This window comes from Macrotis lagotis, chromosome X (genome assembly GCF_037893015.1).
Source record: "Macrotis lagotis isolate mMagLag1 chromosome X, bilby.v1.9.chrom.fasta, whole genome shotgun sequence".
NCBI lineage: Eukaryota > Metazoa > Chordata > Mammalia > Peramelemorphia > Peramelidae > Macrotis > Macrotis lagotis.
This window is the reverse complement of record NC_133666.1, coordinates 155,813,438-155,830,655: the sequence shown is the minus strand read 5'-3', so window position 1 is coordinate 155,830,655 and position 17,218 is coordinate 155,813,438. Positions and strand designations below refer to the sequence as shown.

Genomic DNA, 17,218 nt, shown 5'->3' with positions numbered 1-17,218 from the left:
ACTCAAGGTCTTAGCATAATGAAGAAGGGTTAGCGGAAAGGCGGATCCATAGAAAAATTCTGGGAAGGAAAAGACCCTAGAGAGACCTAGAACCTTTGAGGAGAATATGATCTGGTCTCCAGTACAGAAAGACTCCCTTGAAGAAATAAGGAAGGAGTTTAAAAAATCAATTGGAAAATTTGGCAAAAGAAACCCAAGAGAAGATTAACATCTTGCCACAAGAAAACAAATCCTTAGAAAATACAATTGGATAAATACAAAATGAGAATAAATCTCTCAGATCCTCAATTGGTCAAATGGAGGTTCAAAGGTCTGTCCAAATATGCACAGAAATTTTTTTAATTAATTAATTTATTTTCATGCATTTGCACACACATTTTCAAGTAACAAAATTTCCCGCCAACCTCCCCTCCCACCTTCCTCCCCTCAGCAGGGAACAGTCAGGTTAGCATTTTACATACATATTTTGATAAACATAATTACAAATGAGTAATTTTCAGCATGAGGAATTAGGATTAAAGGAAAGAGACACATAACAGATAATTTTTATAAAAGTGTTCATGAGATTCGGAAGGGTTCGGGTGTGTGTGTGTGTGTGTGTGTGTGTGTGTGTGTGTGTGTGTGTGTTTTATTTTGTTTTATTTTTCTCCCTCTGAATGGGGATAATATAATCCATAGCCAATCAAATACAGTTGTCCTAGCTCTCTGGATTGCTGAGAGGAGTTGCTTCCACAAGGTTATTCATCTCACAGTGTTGCTGTTGATGTGTCCATTGTTCTCTTAGTTCTACTCCCTTCACTCAGCCCCAGATCCCATAAGTCATTCCATGCTTCTCTAGAGTCTGACTATTTATGGTTTCTTATAGAACAATAGTATTCCATAGTATTTCATGTACCATGGCCAATTGATGGGCATCCCCCTTGCCACTACTAAAAGAGCTGCTATGAATATTTTGGAACATGTAGGATTTTTCCCAGTTTTTACAATTTCTTCTAGATATAGACCTAGAATTGGAATTGCTAGGTCAAAGGGTATAAACAATTTTAGTTCTCTTTGGGCATAGTTCCATACTGTTCTCAAGAAAGGTTGAATCTGTTCACAACTCTACCAGCAATGCATCAATGTCCCAGCCCTCCTACAACCTCTCCAACATTAATCATCTTCCCTTTTTCCTCATCATGGCTAATCTAGTAGGTGTGAGATCATACCTCATTGTTGTTTTAATTGCATTTCTTTAATCAATAATGAATTGAAGCATTTTTTCATATGTTTATATATAGCTTTAATTTCTTCATTTGAAAACTGTTCATATCCTTTGACCATTTATCAGTTAGGGAATGACTTGAAATCTTATAAATTTGATGCAGTTCTCTATATATTTTAGAAATGAGACCATCAGAACTCCTATTTGTGAAGATTGTTTCCCAGCTTGTTGCTTTCCTTCTAATTTTGGCAGCATTGATTTTATTATTGCAAATCCTTTTTAATTTAATATAGCCAAAATCATTCATTTTGCAGTTTATAATGTGCTCTAATTCCTGTTTGGTCATAAATTTATCCTCTTCCCATAGGTCATATAGATAGAGTATTTCTTGGTCTAATTATCTATGATATCGCTCTTTATGTCTAAATCCTGTACCCATTTTGACCTTATTTTGGTATAGGGTGTGAGATACGGATCTGTGCCTAGTTTTTGCCATATTATTTTCTGGTTTTCCCAACAATTTTTGCCAAATAGTGAGTTCTTAAACCAGAAGCTAATGTCTCTGAGTTTGTCAGATATTAGATTGCTGTAGTCATTTACTGCAGCTTCTTTTGAAGCTATCCTAATCCACTGTTCCCTTACCCTATTTCTTAATCAATGTCAGGCAGTTTTGATGAAAGTTGATTTATAGTATATTTTTAGATCTAGTAGAGCTAGGTCACCTTTTCATTTTTTTCATCGTTTCCCTTGCTATTCTTGAACTTTAGTTACTCCAGATGAATTTTGTTACTATTTTTTCTAGCTTGGTATTTATTTGGCAGTTTGATTGGCATGGCACTGAATAAGTAATTTAATTTGGGTAGAATTGTCATCTTTATTATATTAGCTCTATCTAACCATGAGCATTTGACATTTTTCCAATTATTTAAATCTGGCTTTATTTGAGTGAGGAGTACTTTATAATTCTGCTTATACAGCTTCTGGGTTTGTATTGGGAGGTAGATTCCCAGGTATTCAATGTAGTCTATAGTTTAAATGGAATTTCTCCTTCTATCTCTTGCTCTTGGGCTTTATTGTTCATATATAGAAGTGCTGATGATATATGTAGGTTTATTTTACATCCTGCTACTTTGCTGAATTTGTTAATTGTTTTCAAGGAGTTTTTTGGATGATTGTCTCAGGTTCTCTAGATATACAATCAAATCTATCTGCAAAAAGTGAAAGTTTTTGCTTCCTCATTGCCAATTCTGATCTTCAATTTCTTTTTCTTCTCTTATTGCTACTGCTAGCATTTCTAATACTATATTGAGTAGTAATGATGATAATGGGCATCCTTGTTTTACCCCTGATTTAATTGGAAATGCTTGGAGTTTATTCCCATTACATATAATATTTGTTGATGGTTTTAGATAAGATAGTATTTATTAGTTTAAGGAAAACTCCATTAATTCCTAAACTTTCTAGTATTTTTAATAGGAATGGATGTGTATTTTTTATCAAAGGCTTTTTCAGCATCTCTTGAGATAATCATGTGATTTCTGTTGGGTTTGCTATTGATGTTTGATTATGTAAAGTGTTTTCCTAATTTGGAACCATCCCTGCCTACCTGGTCTAAATCCAACCTGATCATGGTGTAGTATCCTGGTAATAACTTGCTGTTTGTCTCATTGCTAAAATTTTATTTAAGATTTTTACATCAATATAAATGAGGGAGATTGGCCTGTAATTTTCTTTATCTGTTTTGGTTCTTCCTAGTTTAAGTATTAGCACCATGTTGGTGTCATAAAAGCAATTTGGCAGAGCTCCTTCCTCTCCTATTTTTTTTTAAATAAGGAATTTATTGTTCCTTAAATGTTTGATAGAATTCACTTGTAAATCCATCTGGATCTGGAGACTTTTTCTTAGGGAGTTTATTGATGGTTTCTTCAATTTCTTTTTCTGAAATGGGGTTACTTAAGTAATTTATTTTCTGTTAATCTGGACAGTTTGTATTTTTGTAAATATTCATCTATTTCACTCAAGTTATCCAATTTATTGGCATACAGTTTGGCAAAGTAGCTCCAAATTATCTCTTTAATTTCCTCCTCATTCATTATTAGTTCACTCTTTTCATTTTTGATACTGGTAATTTGGTTTTCTTTTTTTTTTAATTGAATTAACCAGAGGTTTGTCTATTGTGTTGGCTGTTTCATAAAACCAACTCTTAGTTTTATTTTATGAGATCAATGGTTTTCTTGCTTTCAATTTTACTCATCTCTCCTTTGACTTTTAGAATTTCTAATTTGGTATTTAATTGGGAATCTTTAATTTGTTCTTTTTCCTAACTTTTTTTGTTGCATACCCAATTCATTCATCTCCTCTTTCTCTATTTTATGCATATAGGCATTTAGTGATATTAAGTTTCCCCTTAAAACTGCCTTGGCTGCATCCCATAAATTTTGCTATGATGTCTCATTATTATCATTTCTATTATTTGCTGTTTGATCCATTCATTATTTAAGATAAAGTTATTTAATTTCCAATTAATACTTGATTTATCTTTCCCTGATCCTTTATTACATGTAATTTTTATTGCATCATGGTCTAAGAAGTGTGTATTTATTATTTTTGCCTTTTTGCATTTGATCATAAGATTTTTATGCCCTAGCACATGGTCATTTTTGGTGTAGGTGCTATGTACTGCCAAGAAAAAGTAATATTATTTTCTAGCCCCATTAAGTTTTCTCCAGAGATCTGTCATATCTAAGTTTTCTAAGATTTCATTCATCTTCTTAACTTCCTCCTTGTTTATTTTGTTGTTAGATTTATCTAGTTTGGATAGAGGGAGACTGAGGTCTCCCATTATTAAAGTTTTGCTGTCTATGTCTCCTTATAATTCACTCAGCTTTTCCACTCAGAATTTGAATGCTATACCACTTGGTGCATACATATTTAGTAATGATATAGCTTCATTACCAATGTGCCTTTTAAGAAGATGTAATTTCTTTCCTCATCCCTTTTAATGAGATTAATTTTTGCTTTTACTTTATCTGAGATTAGGATCAGATTGCTACACCAGATTTTTTTACTTCCATTGAGACATAATATAATTTGCTCCAACCTTTTACCTTTACTCTGTGTGTATCCCTCTGCTTCAGATGTATTTCTTGTAAACATCATATTGTAGGATTCTGTTTTTTAACCCAGTCTACTATCCATTTCCATTTTATGGAACAGTTTATCCCATTCACATTTGCAGTTAAGATTACCGATTCTGTATTTCCTTCCATGTTATCTTTCTCCATTTATATTTTTCTCTTTCCTTTTCTCTTATTCCTCCTCACCAAAATTTTACTACCTTTCCCTTTAACTTTTTTTTTAAAAATTTAACTTTCAATTTATTTTCACTTATACCTTCCATCAGCCTCTTCTTCCCTTATCTTTCCTTTTTCCAGTCTCCCCTTTCCCAATAGATTAAGTTAGATTTTTAAGCCCAAGTGGGAATGTATTTTATTCCCTCACTGTTAAATCTCTTGAATAGAATTTACTCAGCATTCACATGCTCCCTTCTTTCCCTCTAAAATTGTTAATCTTTGTGCCTCTTCACTTGTGTATTTTATCACTCTAATATAATTAATCAGGTATCATCAATTACAGTTTGATTATTTGATTGCTTGATAAGCTCATATTTTTATCAAGATATCATCCCAGATTGTTTACTCCATTGCTTGATAAGCAGCATTGACTCATTGCATGCAATTATAATTATAATTATTTTTTACCTTCCCCCTTTTTTTAGTATCTTTCAAGTGCACACAATCCTCCTCACAAGCCAAAGTATCATCCAAAGCCATATCATTTCTTTGACTATGTATACCCCTCTCCCTAGGCCTATTTTCTTTCACACTTTATATCCCCCGGCTTCCCCACTCAGCGTACTTAACACCTTGTTAAGTGAAGCAAGACCTATTCTTTCTCCCACTTCTCCCCCCCCCCCCCCACCTAGGGTTAAATGAAGTACTGGTTAAGTCAAACCCTGATCTAATTAACTGCAAAAATCTTAAAGATCTCTAAATCCTGGGAGGCTCTGGAGTCTCACTGAGAACTTCATAAATGATTGTAAGTTACAGAGACACTAGCTCAGGTTCTTGAAGTTTATGATGCCCTCATCAGACAGGGTGCTCAGGACTGTGATTGAAGTTACTCAAAGGATAATATTAATACCCCTGTTTTTCCTCAGGGCTTTTTATCTCAAACACAGTGATGTCATGTTGGACCTCTTCAATTGAGAGATAAGACCTATCATATTAGACTCATATCCTTTAGGTTCATTCACTTTAATTGTATTCTACCCTTTAATTATCCTAAGAGAAGTAAAATTCTAAAGAATTAAAGATGTTATAGCTTCCTTTTTAGGTTGTATATAATTCAATGGTCTTGACCAACATTTGTTTTGTTTTGTTTTTTTCATTTATTTTTTTTTAATGCGACTCTTGAGTTGTGTATTTGGTGACTGAATTCTCTGTTGAGTTCTGGTGTTTGAGTCAGGAAATTATGGAAGTTCTCTGTTTCATTGAACATCCATCTTTTTCCCTGACAGAATATGCTTAATTTTGCAGGGTATTACATCCTGGGTTGTAATCCCAGGTCCTTTGCTTTCCAAAATATGTTATTCCAGGTCTTCCAGTCCTTCAGTATTGAGGCTGATAGGTCCTGTGTGAGTCTGATTGTTTCCTTCATATTTGAATTGTTTACTTTTTGCTGCTTGCAATATTCTCTCCTTTTTTTGAGAGTTCTGGAATTTGACTATTACAGCCCTTGGAGTTTTTATCGTGGTGGGGGTCCCTTTCTTGAGGGGTTCTATGGATTCTTTCACTGGTTATACTGTTATTTTGTTCTAGTAGATTTGGACAATTTTTCCTTTTATAATTTCCTACAGGTTTTTTCTTGATCCAGGCTTTCTGGTAGTCCAATTATTTGTAGATTGTCTCTTCTGTATCTGTTTTCCAGGTCATTCATTTTCCTTAAATGGTACTTTATATTTGCTTCAAATTTTTTCCAGCCTTTTTCATTTTTAAAATTTTTTTTTGCAGGAATCTTGTAGTCTTGTAGATTCATTGGTTTTTATTTGTTCAATTCTAATTTTTAGGGTTTCATTTTCTTCAATTAACTTCTGTGTTTCCTTTTCCAGTTGATTATTTTTTTTTTACCTTTAACAGAGTTCATTTTTTGGTTAATTTTTCATAATTTTCCTGCTTGATTTTCATTTCTTTTTTTTCCATTTTTCTTCTTCCTCTCTTCTTTGTTTTTAAATTATTTTTTAAGATCTTCAATGAGATTTTGTATTTAAGTCCAGTTTATAGACTTATTTTGATTCTTCCCCATGAGTGATTTTTCACTGCTTTCTTCTACATTGCTGTCATCTTAGTCTGTAAAGTAGTTTTCTATAGTGAATGCTCTTTTAGCTTTTTTTGTTCATCTTTGTTGTTTTAGCTCTGCTCCTGGAGTACAGAGAGTATAGATCCAAGCTTTTTTTTTTTAAGTTGGGTCTGGAATTCGATCCCTGGCTTGCCATTGGCCAAAATGTTGCCTATGCAGTCTAGGCCTTGCCTTTGCAGAGGTTTTTCCCCTCCTTTATGCCCAGGTTCTGACTTAACAGTGGTTTGTCCCCAAACTAGTCCTGTCTTTTTTCCCTGGTGCTATTAGGGTTCAGACTTTGTTTGGGGGTGGAGTCCTCTTCACTGGCTTGCTATCTAACTCTCAGGACCAGCATTGCTCTGTGGCTAAAAGCCTCCCATTGGCTTTCCCTGCTCTCCCACCTCCTGGACTTTTCTTCCCCTTCTCCCCCAAAGAGACAGACTTTCACTGAAGATCCTCCATGATGTCTACAGTTGAAAACATTTTTGAATCTTGTCTTTTTTCTTGGTGGGATCTGTAGTGTGAATGTCAGAGTAGAGACTTCATTTATCTTTGGTAGGGAAAAGCTCTGAGAGCATGTTAACTTCATGCAACCATTTTGGCTCCACCCGAAAAGTCTCTACTTGGTTTTTTCTCAAAGAGATATTGTATAGTTATTAAGTAGAAATGAGGGATGAATATTTGATGTTGTTAATAATAGAAAATTTAGCTAAATTTAGCTAATTAAAGTAATCTGTATTACCTTTTGAATTTTTCATGTTTTTCCAACAAACCTTTCTAGAGAGAACTCAGGAAACTTATCCCTCTCACCTGAATTAAATATTTATTTAACTAAACTAATTACCTTTGATCAACATAAGAATTCCTTCTACCTTCTTTGGCATTTTCTTTGTAATTCTTTTATGAAAAAATAACAGCAGAGGCAGAGCCAAGATGGCAACAGGAGAAGATCCTCGCCTAGGTGTTCTCTCCATAATATTTTAAAAATCTTAAAAGTATGACTCTAACTAAATTTTCAAGAGACAGAACCCATATAAAGATATAGTGAGGCAGTTTTCCAGACCAAGGTAACCTGGAAAATAGTGGAAAGGCTCCACTTCATGGGGTTAGAGGGGTGACCCACCAGAGTGAAGAAACTTCAGCACCTTGGAAGCAGACCCAGGGCACCTGGAAGCTGTGGCTCACAGCAGCAGGGGTAGTTTTCTTACCTACACCCCAGGGAATACCAGGCACAACTTGGGGGATCAGTGCAAGGGACCTCTGCCATAGCAAGTGCATGAAGCCCAGGCCATCAGGGCAGTTGCCACAGCTGGGCTCAAGCTATGATAGAACTCAAAAAAAGATTTTGAAAATCAAGTAAGGGGGATAGAGGAAAAAATGGGAAAAGAAATGAGACAGTTGTAGGAAAAACATGAAAAAGAAGTCAGCAGCTTAGTCAAGGAGATCCAAAAAATGCTGAAGAAAATAGCATGTTAAAAACCAGCATAAGTCAAATGGATAAAACAGTTCAAAAAGTTGAGGAGAAGAATGCTTTAAAAAGAAGAATTGACTAGGTGGAAAAGGAAATAAGAAAGCTCTCCGAGGAAAACATCCCTCAGATGTAGAATGGAGCTAAAAGAAGCAGATGACTTTGCAAGAACTCAACACACAGTATTTCAACAACAAAAGAATGAAAAATTAGAAGAAAATGTGAAACATCTTTTTGAAAAAAAAAACAACTGATATGAAAAACAGATTCAGGAAAGATAATTTAAAAAATTATTGGGATACCTGAACGATCAGGAAAAGAGCCTTGACCTCATTTTTAAAGAATTCCTTTAGGAAAATTACCCAGATATCCTAGAAGCAGAGGGCAAAATAGAAATTGAGAGAATCTACTGATCACCCCCAGAAAGAGATCCAAAAAAAAAAAAACTCCCAGGAATATTATAGCCAAGTTCCAGAACTCCCATTCAAAGAGAAAATATTACAAGCAGCCAGAAGGACACAATTCAAATATCGTGGAGCTGCGGTCAGGATCACACAGGACTTAGCAGCAACTACATTAAGGGCTTGTATAGCTTGGAATATAATATTCCAGAAGGCAGAAGAGCTCAAAGTACAACCAAGAATCAACTACCCAGCAAAATTGAACATCCTCTTCCAGGGGAAAAGGTGGACTTTCAGTGAACCGGGAGAATTTCAAATGTTCCTGTTGAAACAACCAGAGCTGAACAGAAAGTTTTACCTTCAAATACAAGACTCCGGTGAAGAATAGAGAGTGGAGGAGAAGGGTAAAATATGAGGGACTTAATGGTGATGAACTGCTTGTATTCCTGCATACAAAAATGAAACTGATAATACTCATATGAAACTTCTCATTTAATAGAGCAGGTAGAAGGAGCTTTTATAGATGAAGCATAGGAGACAGCTGAATTTGAAGATATAATATATTGTAAAAATGGAGTCAATGGCTAAAAGGGAAACATACTGGGAATAAGAGAAAGGAGAGGTGGAATAGGCTAAGTTATTTCATATAAAAGATTTTTTTTATTTTATTGTAATGAGCTATTGCAGTGATATGGAAGAGGGGAAGGTGAGGGGGAATGAGGGAACCTTCACTCTCATCAGAAATGGCTCAGATTGGCAACAGCATACACACTCAATAGGGTATAGACATCTAGAATAAAAAGGAGAGGAGGAAAGGGGGAGGGGTGATGTGGGTGATAGAGGAAAGGGTAGATCATAGGAAAGAATAGTCAGATATAACACATTTACTTCTTGCAAGGGACTGGGATTGGATGACCTGTCTGGGACCACGGGGCTGGGTGGTTGTTGGGTCTCAGCGGTAGTATGTGGGCTCAAGGTCTCTTGACACCAGGGCTGGTGATCTGTCCGCTGTGCTACTCAGCTACCCTACAGAACATTTTAGAAGAGGGACAGAGTGAAAGGAGAGAGAAAATACAATAAAGGTAGTGGGGAGGAATGGATGAAGGGAATTACAATCAGCAAGAACAACAGTGGAAAAATATGGAAGTAATTTTTGTGATGGACTTATAAAGAATGTGACCCACCTGAGACAGAGCTGATGATATCAGAACACAGACTGAAACACATACTTTTCTCTTTCTTTTACTTTATTTCTCAAGAGGGTCTATATTTTTTTGGTGGAGGGAGTATTATGTTTACTCTTAAGCAAGAATATTTTGGTAATATATTAAAAAAACATCACTTGTACAAAAACAAAAAAAAATTAATAAAAAAAAGAAAAAGAAAAAATGACAGCATGCTCATTGAATCCTTAAAGTGAATATACTAAAGTCCTTTTATTAGAAACAGTTGGAGCAGCTAGGTGGCACAGTGAATAGAACACCAGCCTTGGAGTCACAAGGACCTGAATTCAAATCCAATGTCAGAACTTAATAATTACGTAGCTGTGTGACCTTGGGCAAGTCACTTAACCCCATTGCCTTGCACAAACCTAAAAAAAAAAGAAGCAGTTGTTATATTTGACTTAAAATAATGCAGTCATACATTATTCATCACATTTAGATTTAGAGCTGAAAGGAACTGTGGAGATCATTGAGTCCTATCTTTTCACTTTAAAAATGAAAAAACTGGAGGTTAGAGATGATTTGATCAGGTCTTACAAGTATCTAAGTTGTAATTTCAGTCTAAGTCTTTACAAATACCAGTCTAGCACCCTATCCACTTGGCCATGCTGCCTTTCATTGAGAAAATCAGATGTTGCAAAGATGTGGGATGGTGTTAGAGATATAAACAGATTTTTTTGCCTGTCTTCTCTCATTAATGATCACATTCTGACTGTAACCAGTGCATTGTAAGCCAATCCATCATGAAAAATAAATAATTCACCTTGTTAACATTCCCTAAATCTTGCATTAATAAAATCAAAGTGGCCCTCTGAACACGTGAGAGATGTCTTTTTACATACCATAGTGATGGATGACACATCTTGAGATCCTGGAAATGAAATAGTTCAGGTCATTTAAAGTGTCCCACACTTGTTATTGATTTAATTTATTTTAAAAGGTGAGGGTAGAGATAAGAATGTTATGCCCTTACCACCCTCAAAAATAAAATTCTTCTGCATAGTAATTGAATAAATACAGATTTCTTGAGTAGATGATTTGGTGATTCTATCATGTTATGTTAGCTTATTCAAGTAAGTGTTTTATGATGTACTTAAATACCTACCAAAAATAAAACTACTTGCATCACAGGGAATGCACATAGCAGATGGTAAAATTTTTGAAGGATAGTTGATGGTTGATGAAGTTTGGTTGTTTGAGATTCAGTTTTGATGACACTGTAAATTCTATGCAATTTGATCCAATTTGTGTATTCTCTTTGTGTTCTTTGAAAGTTATATAAACTACATTTTGTATTGCATATTTCCATTGACTCCACTATAATTTTAGAAGCTTGTACTGACTGTAAATATCTATTCTATGATATGTGTTAATAATTAAATTATTATTATTAAATTATTATTAATATTAAAATATTAAATCTTAATTCATTAAATTAAATATTCATTTGTTAACTATTTATTTTATTCAAGACACTGTTCTAGGTATTTTCATTTCAAGAAGGATTTTGCTTTTGTTATTGTGCACCTAAGATAATGCATGGCTCATAGTAGACCTTTAATAATTGTTTAAAAATAAATAATTTAATTATTAATAGTAATTTCGTCAGGGATTGTGTGAAGAAATTTAATGTATAATTGCACAATGACAAATGCAGAATAATTAATTTGATGACTGAATAAATTGATAACTAAGAAGTTCAAACTGATTTGCCTGACTAAAACATTTCCAGCTTTGATTGGATTTATAGTAGTCTCCCAGGATCATTGTATGAAGTGATTGTTCAGATGGAAGCATCAGATATGCAAATCCAATTATCTAATCAAATCATAAAAATTTTTCTGCATTAGGTTTAGTTTTGTCTAATAGTACTGCTAGTTTGTAAATCTGAGAGAGTTTCTGAAATATCTCTAGATATTTATGTGAAAGGAAACATTGAGATTCTTGGTGGTTGAGTAGCAAGTAGTAGTGCTTGTGAAGCTGGAAATGGTGAGTGAATAAAACTTCTTTGAACTATATATACATATATATATATATATGTATACATATATATATATATGTATATATATGTATGTATATATATCCTTTTGAAAATATTTCCTTTGACTGATACTTGAAATGACCTTTGGTTTCCAATCCTTACTTCAGTCCCTAATTCTAACTATATTCTGCTTGCACAGGCTGTCATTTTGGAAAATGAGGAGCTTCCAAAGTTATTTCTTGATTTTCTAAATGTACGACATTTACCCTCTCTACCAAAGACAGAAAGTTGTGGGTAAGATTTGTCATTAATATACTAAATGTGTTTTTAAAGTGTATTTTCAACCTTGGGATTCAACCAAACAGTAGAATTCAGAAAATAACTTGAAACTATAGAATTTTCCAAATTAGACATTCTGGTTCATTTTAGAGTATAGTGTAGTGAGAACATACATACATATACACATACATATACACGTACACATACATGTACATGTACATGTATATATACACATTATTTAAATTTGATTTTCCCAGAATTTATTTTAGAGTTTACCTTTTAACTCTGGGAGAGCATTAACAATAATCTGCCTAGACATAGAAGGATAAAGGAGTTTCATTTTTCTCCTATAGTATCATTCTATCTTCTTTCATTCCTAATTTTTTTTTTACCGTATTCAGTTTTATATCCAGTTGCATCTAGATAATGTGCTGGCGCTTAACCTAAAATGGGCTGGCCTCCAGCTATGCAGTGGTGACAAGATAGCTAACTTTGTACAGTTTTTCTGAAGCACAACGACATGGGAATATCAAAATAAGTATTAACTCTATTAGAAACATAAGCTCTCTAGCCCTGAGTTTCCTCATCTTTAAAATGGGAGAGTTAGGTTAAATTGACTCTCATGTATCAGCACTAAATCATATGAAATTTATGAATATACTTACTCTTTCACCTATATTCATTTGGGGTTAGATAGTAATCCAATATCCTTTAGGATATTAAAGAAAAATATAGTTATTTTGCCCCCTGTGTATATCATCACAGGCCTCTTATGAGAGACAGCTGTTAAGTTATGCTTATATTTGGGGAAGAATTTAACATGTTAATTAAGAATTTAGGTAGACTGGGGTGGCTAGGTGGCGCAGTGAATAGAGCACTGGCCTTGGAGTCAGGAGTACCTGGGTTCAAATCCGACCTCAGACACTTAATAATTACCTAGCCGTGTGACCTTGGGCAAGCCACTTAACCCCATTGCCTTGAAAAATCTTTAAAAAAAAAAAAAGAAAGAATTTAGGTAGACTATTGAATTAATTGTCTTTACTTGATGTTGGATGACTCAGTAAATAACCCTGGGCTTGGAATCAAGAAGATGAGTTCAAATTTGGCTTCAGATACTGACAAGCTGTGAGACCCTTAGCAACTTACTTAATATTTGTTTGCCTCAATTCACTGCAGAAGAAAATGGCAAACCACTCCAGTAACTTTTCCAAGAAAACCCCACAGACAATATGATCCATGGGGTCACAAAGAGTTGGACACAACTGAGCAGTAAAATCTTCTCTTGCTCTCTGAAAAGTTTTAAAAGAAAACACTTAAGATTCTTAATCTTAAATATCAGTTGACTGGATAGTTGATTCAAATAGTTACGATGAGAAACATCCCAAATACTATATGGCTTTGTGACCCTGGGCAATTCACTCAGTCTCTGTGGTCCTCAGTTTCCTCATATCTAAAATGAGGGGTTTTGACTTGATGACCCACTCTGACTCCTTCAGACTCTAAATCTATGGCTCTCATTGACTTACTTGATATAACTACTCTTCAACAAGTGACCTTCCTACTCAGATAGCTATACCTATCAGTCATCATCAAGCCTAAACCCATCATTTATGAAAAAAAAAACAATTGTCAAAGTCTCTGTAAATCCAAGCAGGGCAGACAGCTTTGCTTTGATTAATCCATGCCCAATGGATAACTACCCCACTCATTTTAATAGGAATTTTGTGAAACTAGAGTGCTTTCCTTAAACTTCTCCAATAATCAGTAGAGAGAGCATTTAAAAATTACATATTTACTCACAGGCTTTTACAATTTTATGCCTTTATTCATACACATTAAAGTCTGGAAATAGATGTTTTTTCTAAGAGTCATATATGTTTTGGTGTTTATCACTAATATATTTATATACAAAAGTTTATTGGGAAGTTGAAATCTATGTGTTATCTATTTTTAGGAGTTGATAGATCATTGTATCACATCTTTATAAAGAAAATGATTTGAAACCATCTGTTCTTGACCCAAAGGCATAATTTATCCTCAAACTAGAGTATTTTCAAGTAATTCTAGTAGGCAAAAATGAAATTCAAGAAAATTCCATTGTTTTAGATCCACCTATGTTTAGAAAACATAATTCTTTGATAAATTTTTTATTTTAGTTAAATGGTGTCTTACTTCAGTGTTCTACAAATGCTTGCTGTTATTCTTTAACTTACAGACAATGATCCTTTTTCTCCATACTCTTATTTTTATAGCTCTTTTGAGGAAACAGAATCTGAAGAGTCTAGGTGAGATCTAATCAAGTATTGTGTAAATTCCTAGAAGGGTTAATATTTATGCAAAGATTTTAAGTATTAATGACTTACTTCAATATTCTGATGCTTGATGGTTTTAGCATACTTTTGGTCCCTAAAATAAGGACACAGAAATAATTAGTTATATATGAAAGAGTATAGATTCCTACAACATTAAATGCAACTGAAAAAAATATTGGTCTACCAGTTAATTTTGCTACAACAGAGACAGTTTTGTGGTGTATATTTTTCCTTTGAAAGTATAACCATTTACTTTGTCTATAATAAAAATTCTATGTTTCAAACTACATAGACATGGCGGTGTTAGTTTCAGCTTTCTAAAATTAAACTTCTTACATAGTTGGAGACATGTCTGTGTTATATATAAAGCGTATGTGTGTGTACATATAAAAAATACTTTTCTTGACATCATTGCATTGCAGTTTGATCACCTCAAAGCTAGTTTGTAGTATTTTCTGTTTACTTTCCCTTGATGCTGACATTCCTGTTCTTGACCTTTCCAGCAAACTGTCCCACCAGCCAGTGCTGCTGTTCCTAAGGGATCCATATGTCTTGCCTACAGCCAACGGTAATCAAACCTGTCATGTGTTAACAGCTCTTTACTGATCTGACCATGCACCACATAAACCATGTTTTTAATATAGGTCTTACAGAATGACATTGGTCCATAGCCTAATAATCTGCCAATAAGGTAGTTCTTTTTGTATAACAGACATTTAGAATACAAATTGAGGCAAGTCTTTCATGAGAAAGTCATTTTTTTCTTCCAACAACAATATTGTGAAATGCAGCAATTAAATGAAAAAGAATTATATTAGTACTATTGTAACCATGGCTAATTTTGGTTAATTTCATTTTCAGGTTGAAATAGAAAGTTAGGGTTATTTTTAGATGCATTGCTCCCAAAGCTTAATCTCTATATTGCCAGTATATCTGATTTCCACTTAAATAATATGAGGATTAGTTAAAAGAAATAATTGCCCTGATTTATTCCTCTGTACCAGGAATTATTTATATTCTTAAACAATACACTTAAAATGCTTTAATAATAAAGCATTTTACAATTTACAGTATATGAAATTTACAATTTCATATTCATTTTTTGCTTGATCTTCATAATAATCCTGTGAATAATACACACATTTTATTATTCCCATTTACAGATGAAAAAAATAGAATTGCTGAGAAATTGGGTTGCCCCCAGTTGCACATGCCAATTCAGTGACAAAACTAGAACTGGAACCCAAGACTCCTGAGTACTAATCCAGGGTTTGGAGGATTATGAAAATGTCCTTTGCACCATTAGATGGCACAGTGGATAGACCATTGGACTTAGAATTAGGAAAGCAAGAGTTTGAATTCAGCCTCAGACTAGGTGTGTGACTTGGTGTAAACCAGTTATCTTGCCTGTGCCTCAGTTTCTTCATCTGTAAAAAAGGAGATAATAATAGTAGTTTTTATAGGAATCAAATAAGATGACATGTACAACACTTCTGCAAACTTTAGCACATATATGCATATATTTATATACATGTAAGTTCGTATACATTTATTTTATATATTATCTAAATACTAGCTAGTATTAGTTAATACAGGTTTAGCTTATGTATATAATATATATTACTATATATTATAAATTTAATATATAGTAAATATAATCTAAGTTTGACAGATTGCCAACTAGAATGAATGTTGCTACCTTACTTTTAATAGTATCTCTATCTATACTTCTTCTTGCTAGATTTAGGTCCCTAGTGTTAACATTGTTGAGACTAAAAGCCCTATAACACTGTAGAGAAGAAAAAGATAGCTGCATACAGGAGTAGTCCAGTTTTTTGAACGAAGTTAGCTTTGTTTTGGACTTTGAAGAAAGTATAGGACTTACATTGGCAGACAGGAATTCCAAAGGCATTCCCAAAAGAGGAAATAAATGAAACAAAGGCAAAAAAAAAGTCAGGAATGAGCTTGAAGGTGTTAATAAGTCTTGTTAGCAAGTACTTGCCTTGCTTATGTTGAGGAATAGTGGAAAATGAGATGAAATCAGTAACTTGATAAAGGAGGGTCTCTGAAACAGATTTATTTAACTATCACAGATTTATTTATATAATTTTATTCAACAATACCATCATTTGATTTCTTTGTCTTAAAAATATGTTATTGATGGATATTACAATATCTAGCATCATTAACCTTACAGAAGTATAAACAGGGAAAAAGGGCCACTCAAAACTTCAACATTTGAAATAATACTTTCCAGTGTTATGATTTAATGCTCAGCTGTACCTTAACAAAAATTGATTTTACAATCCTGCCACAGGAAAGTGAATGAAAAAATAGTTTTTGACTATACCAACCCTTTAAATATCAATGGAATACAACAACAATAACTTGGATTTAACTCCAGATCTATTATCTGTACCATCTACATTCCAACAATTATATTGCATTATCAGGAGAGTACCCTCTTTAGATTAAAAAGCATTCAATTTTTATCTTTTATATATATGCTTTGATTTTTTTTTCCCCTAGGTATGTTGAAGCCTTTGAAGCTCCAATTTAGACCAAGTATCTTTCTCTTATAGCATCATCTCTTCTTTTTCAAAGTGCAGTAATGATGCTAGAATAGTTATCTAGGAAAAAGTGATTTTTAAAACTCATTTGTAGCCAATAATTTAGTTCTTAAATATTAAAGCACTTTTTTTCCTGCTCATTCTTTTTAAACAACTTCTAAAAGTAAAAAAAGAATTTTGAAGATTGGGTCCATATAAAAATTGTCAGACCTTTATAAAGCCATGATAACTACAGAATGTCTATAAATAGATATTCTGATGATATGCCTATTTTGTAAATTTTATAATTAAATAAGCCATTTGCTCAGATTGATTCATATTCAAATATATATATATATTTATTTATATAAAATACACACACACTGTGCAAACACACACACACA

General features: G+C 33.5%; 1 protein-coding gene across 7 annotated transcripts in view; it reads left to right on the top strand.

The window, feature by feature from the left end:
• SNX24 (sorting nexin 24) overlaps positions 1–17,218 on the top strand; it is a 292,731-nt gene that overhangs the window by 228,858 nt on the left and 46,655 nt on the right. For 6 of the 7 annotated variants that reach the window (XR_012471564.1, XM_074201089.1, XM_074201094.1 and 3 more), the window contains 3 exons: positions 11,874–11,968; positions 14,206–14,238; positions 14,769–14,833. Coding sequence is in view for 6 of the 7 variants with exons in the window: in XM_074201089.1 (XP_074057190.1) it covers positions 11,874–11,968; positions 14,206–14,238; positions 14,769–14,833 (193 nt within the window). In the remaining variant the exon portion in view is untranslated. The remainder of the gene's footprint in view (positions 1–11,873; positions 11,969–14,205; positions 14,239–14,768; positions 14,834–17,218) is intronic. The other variant, XM_074201090.1, reaches the window with a different exon arrangement.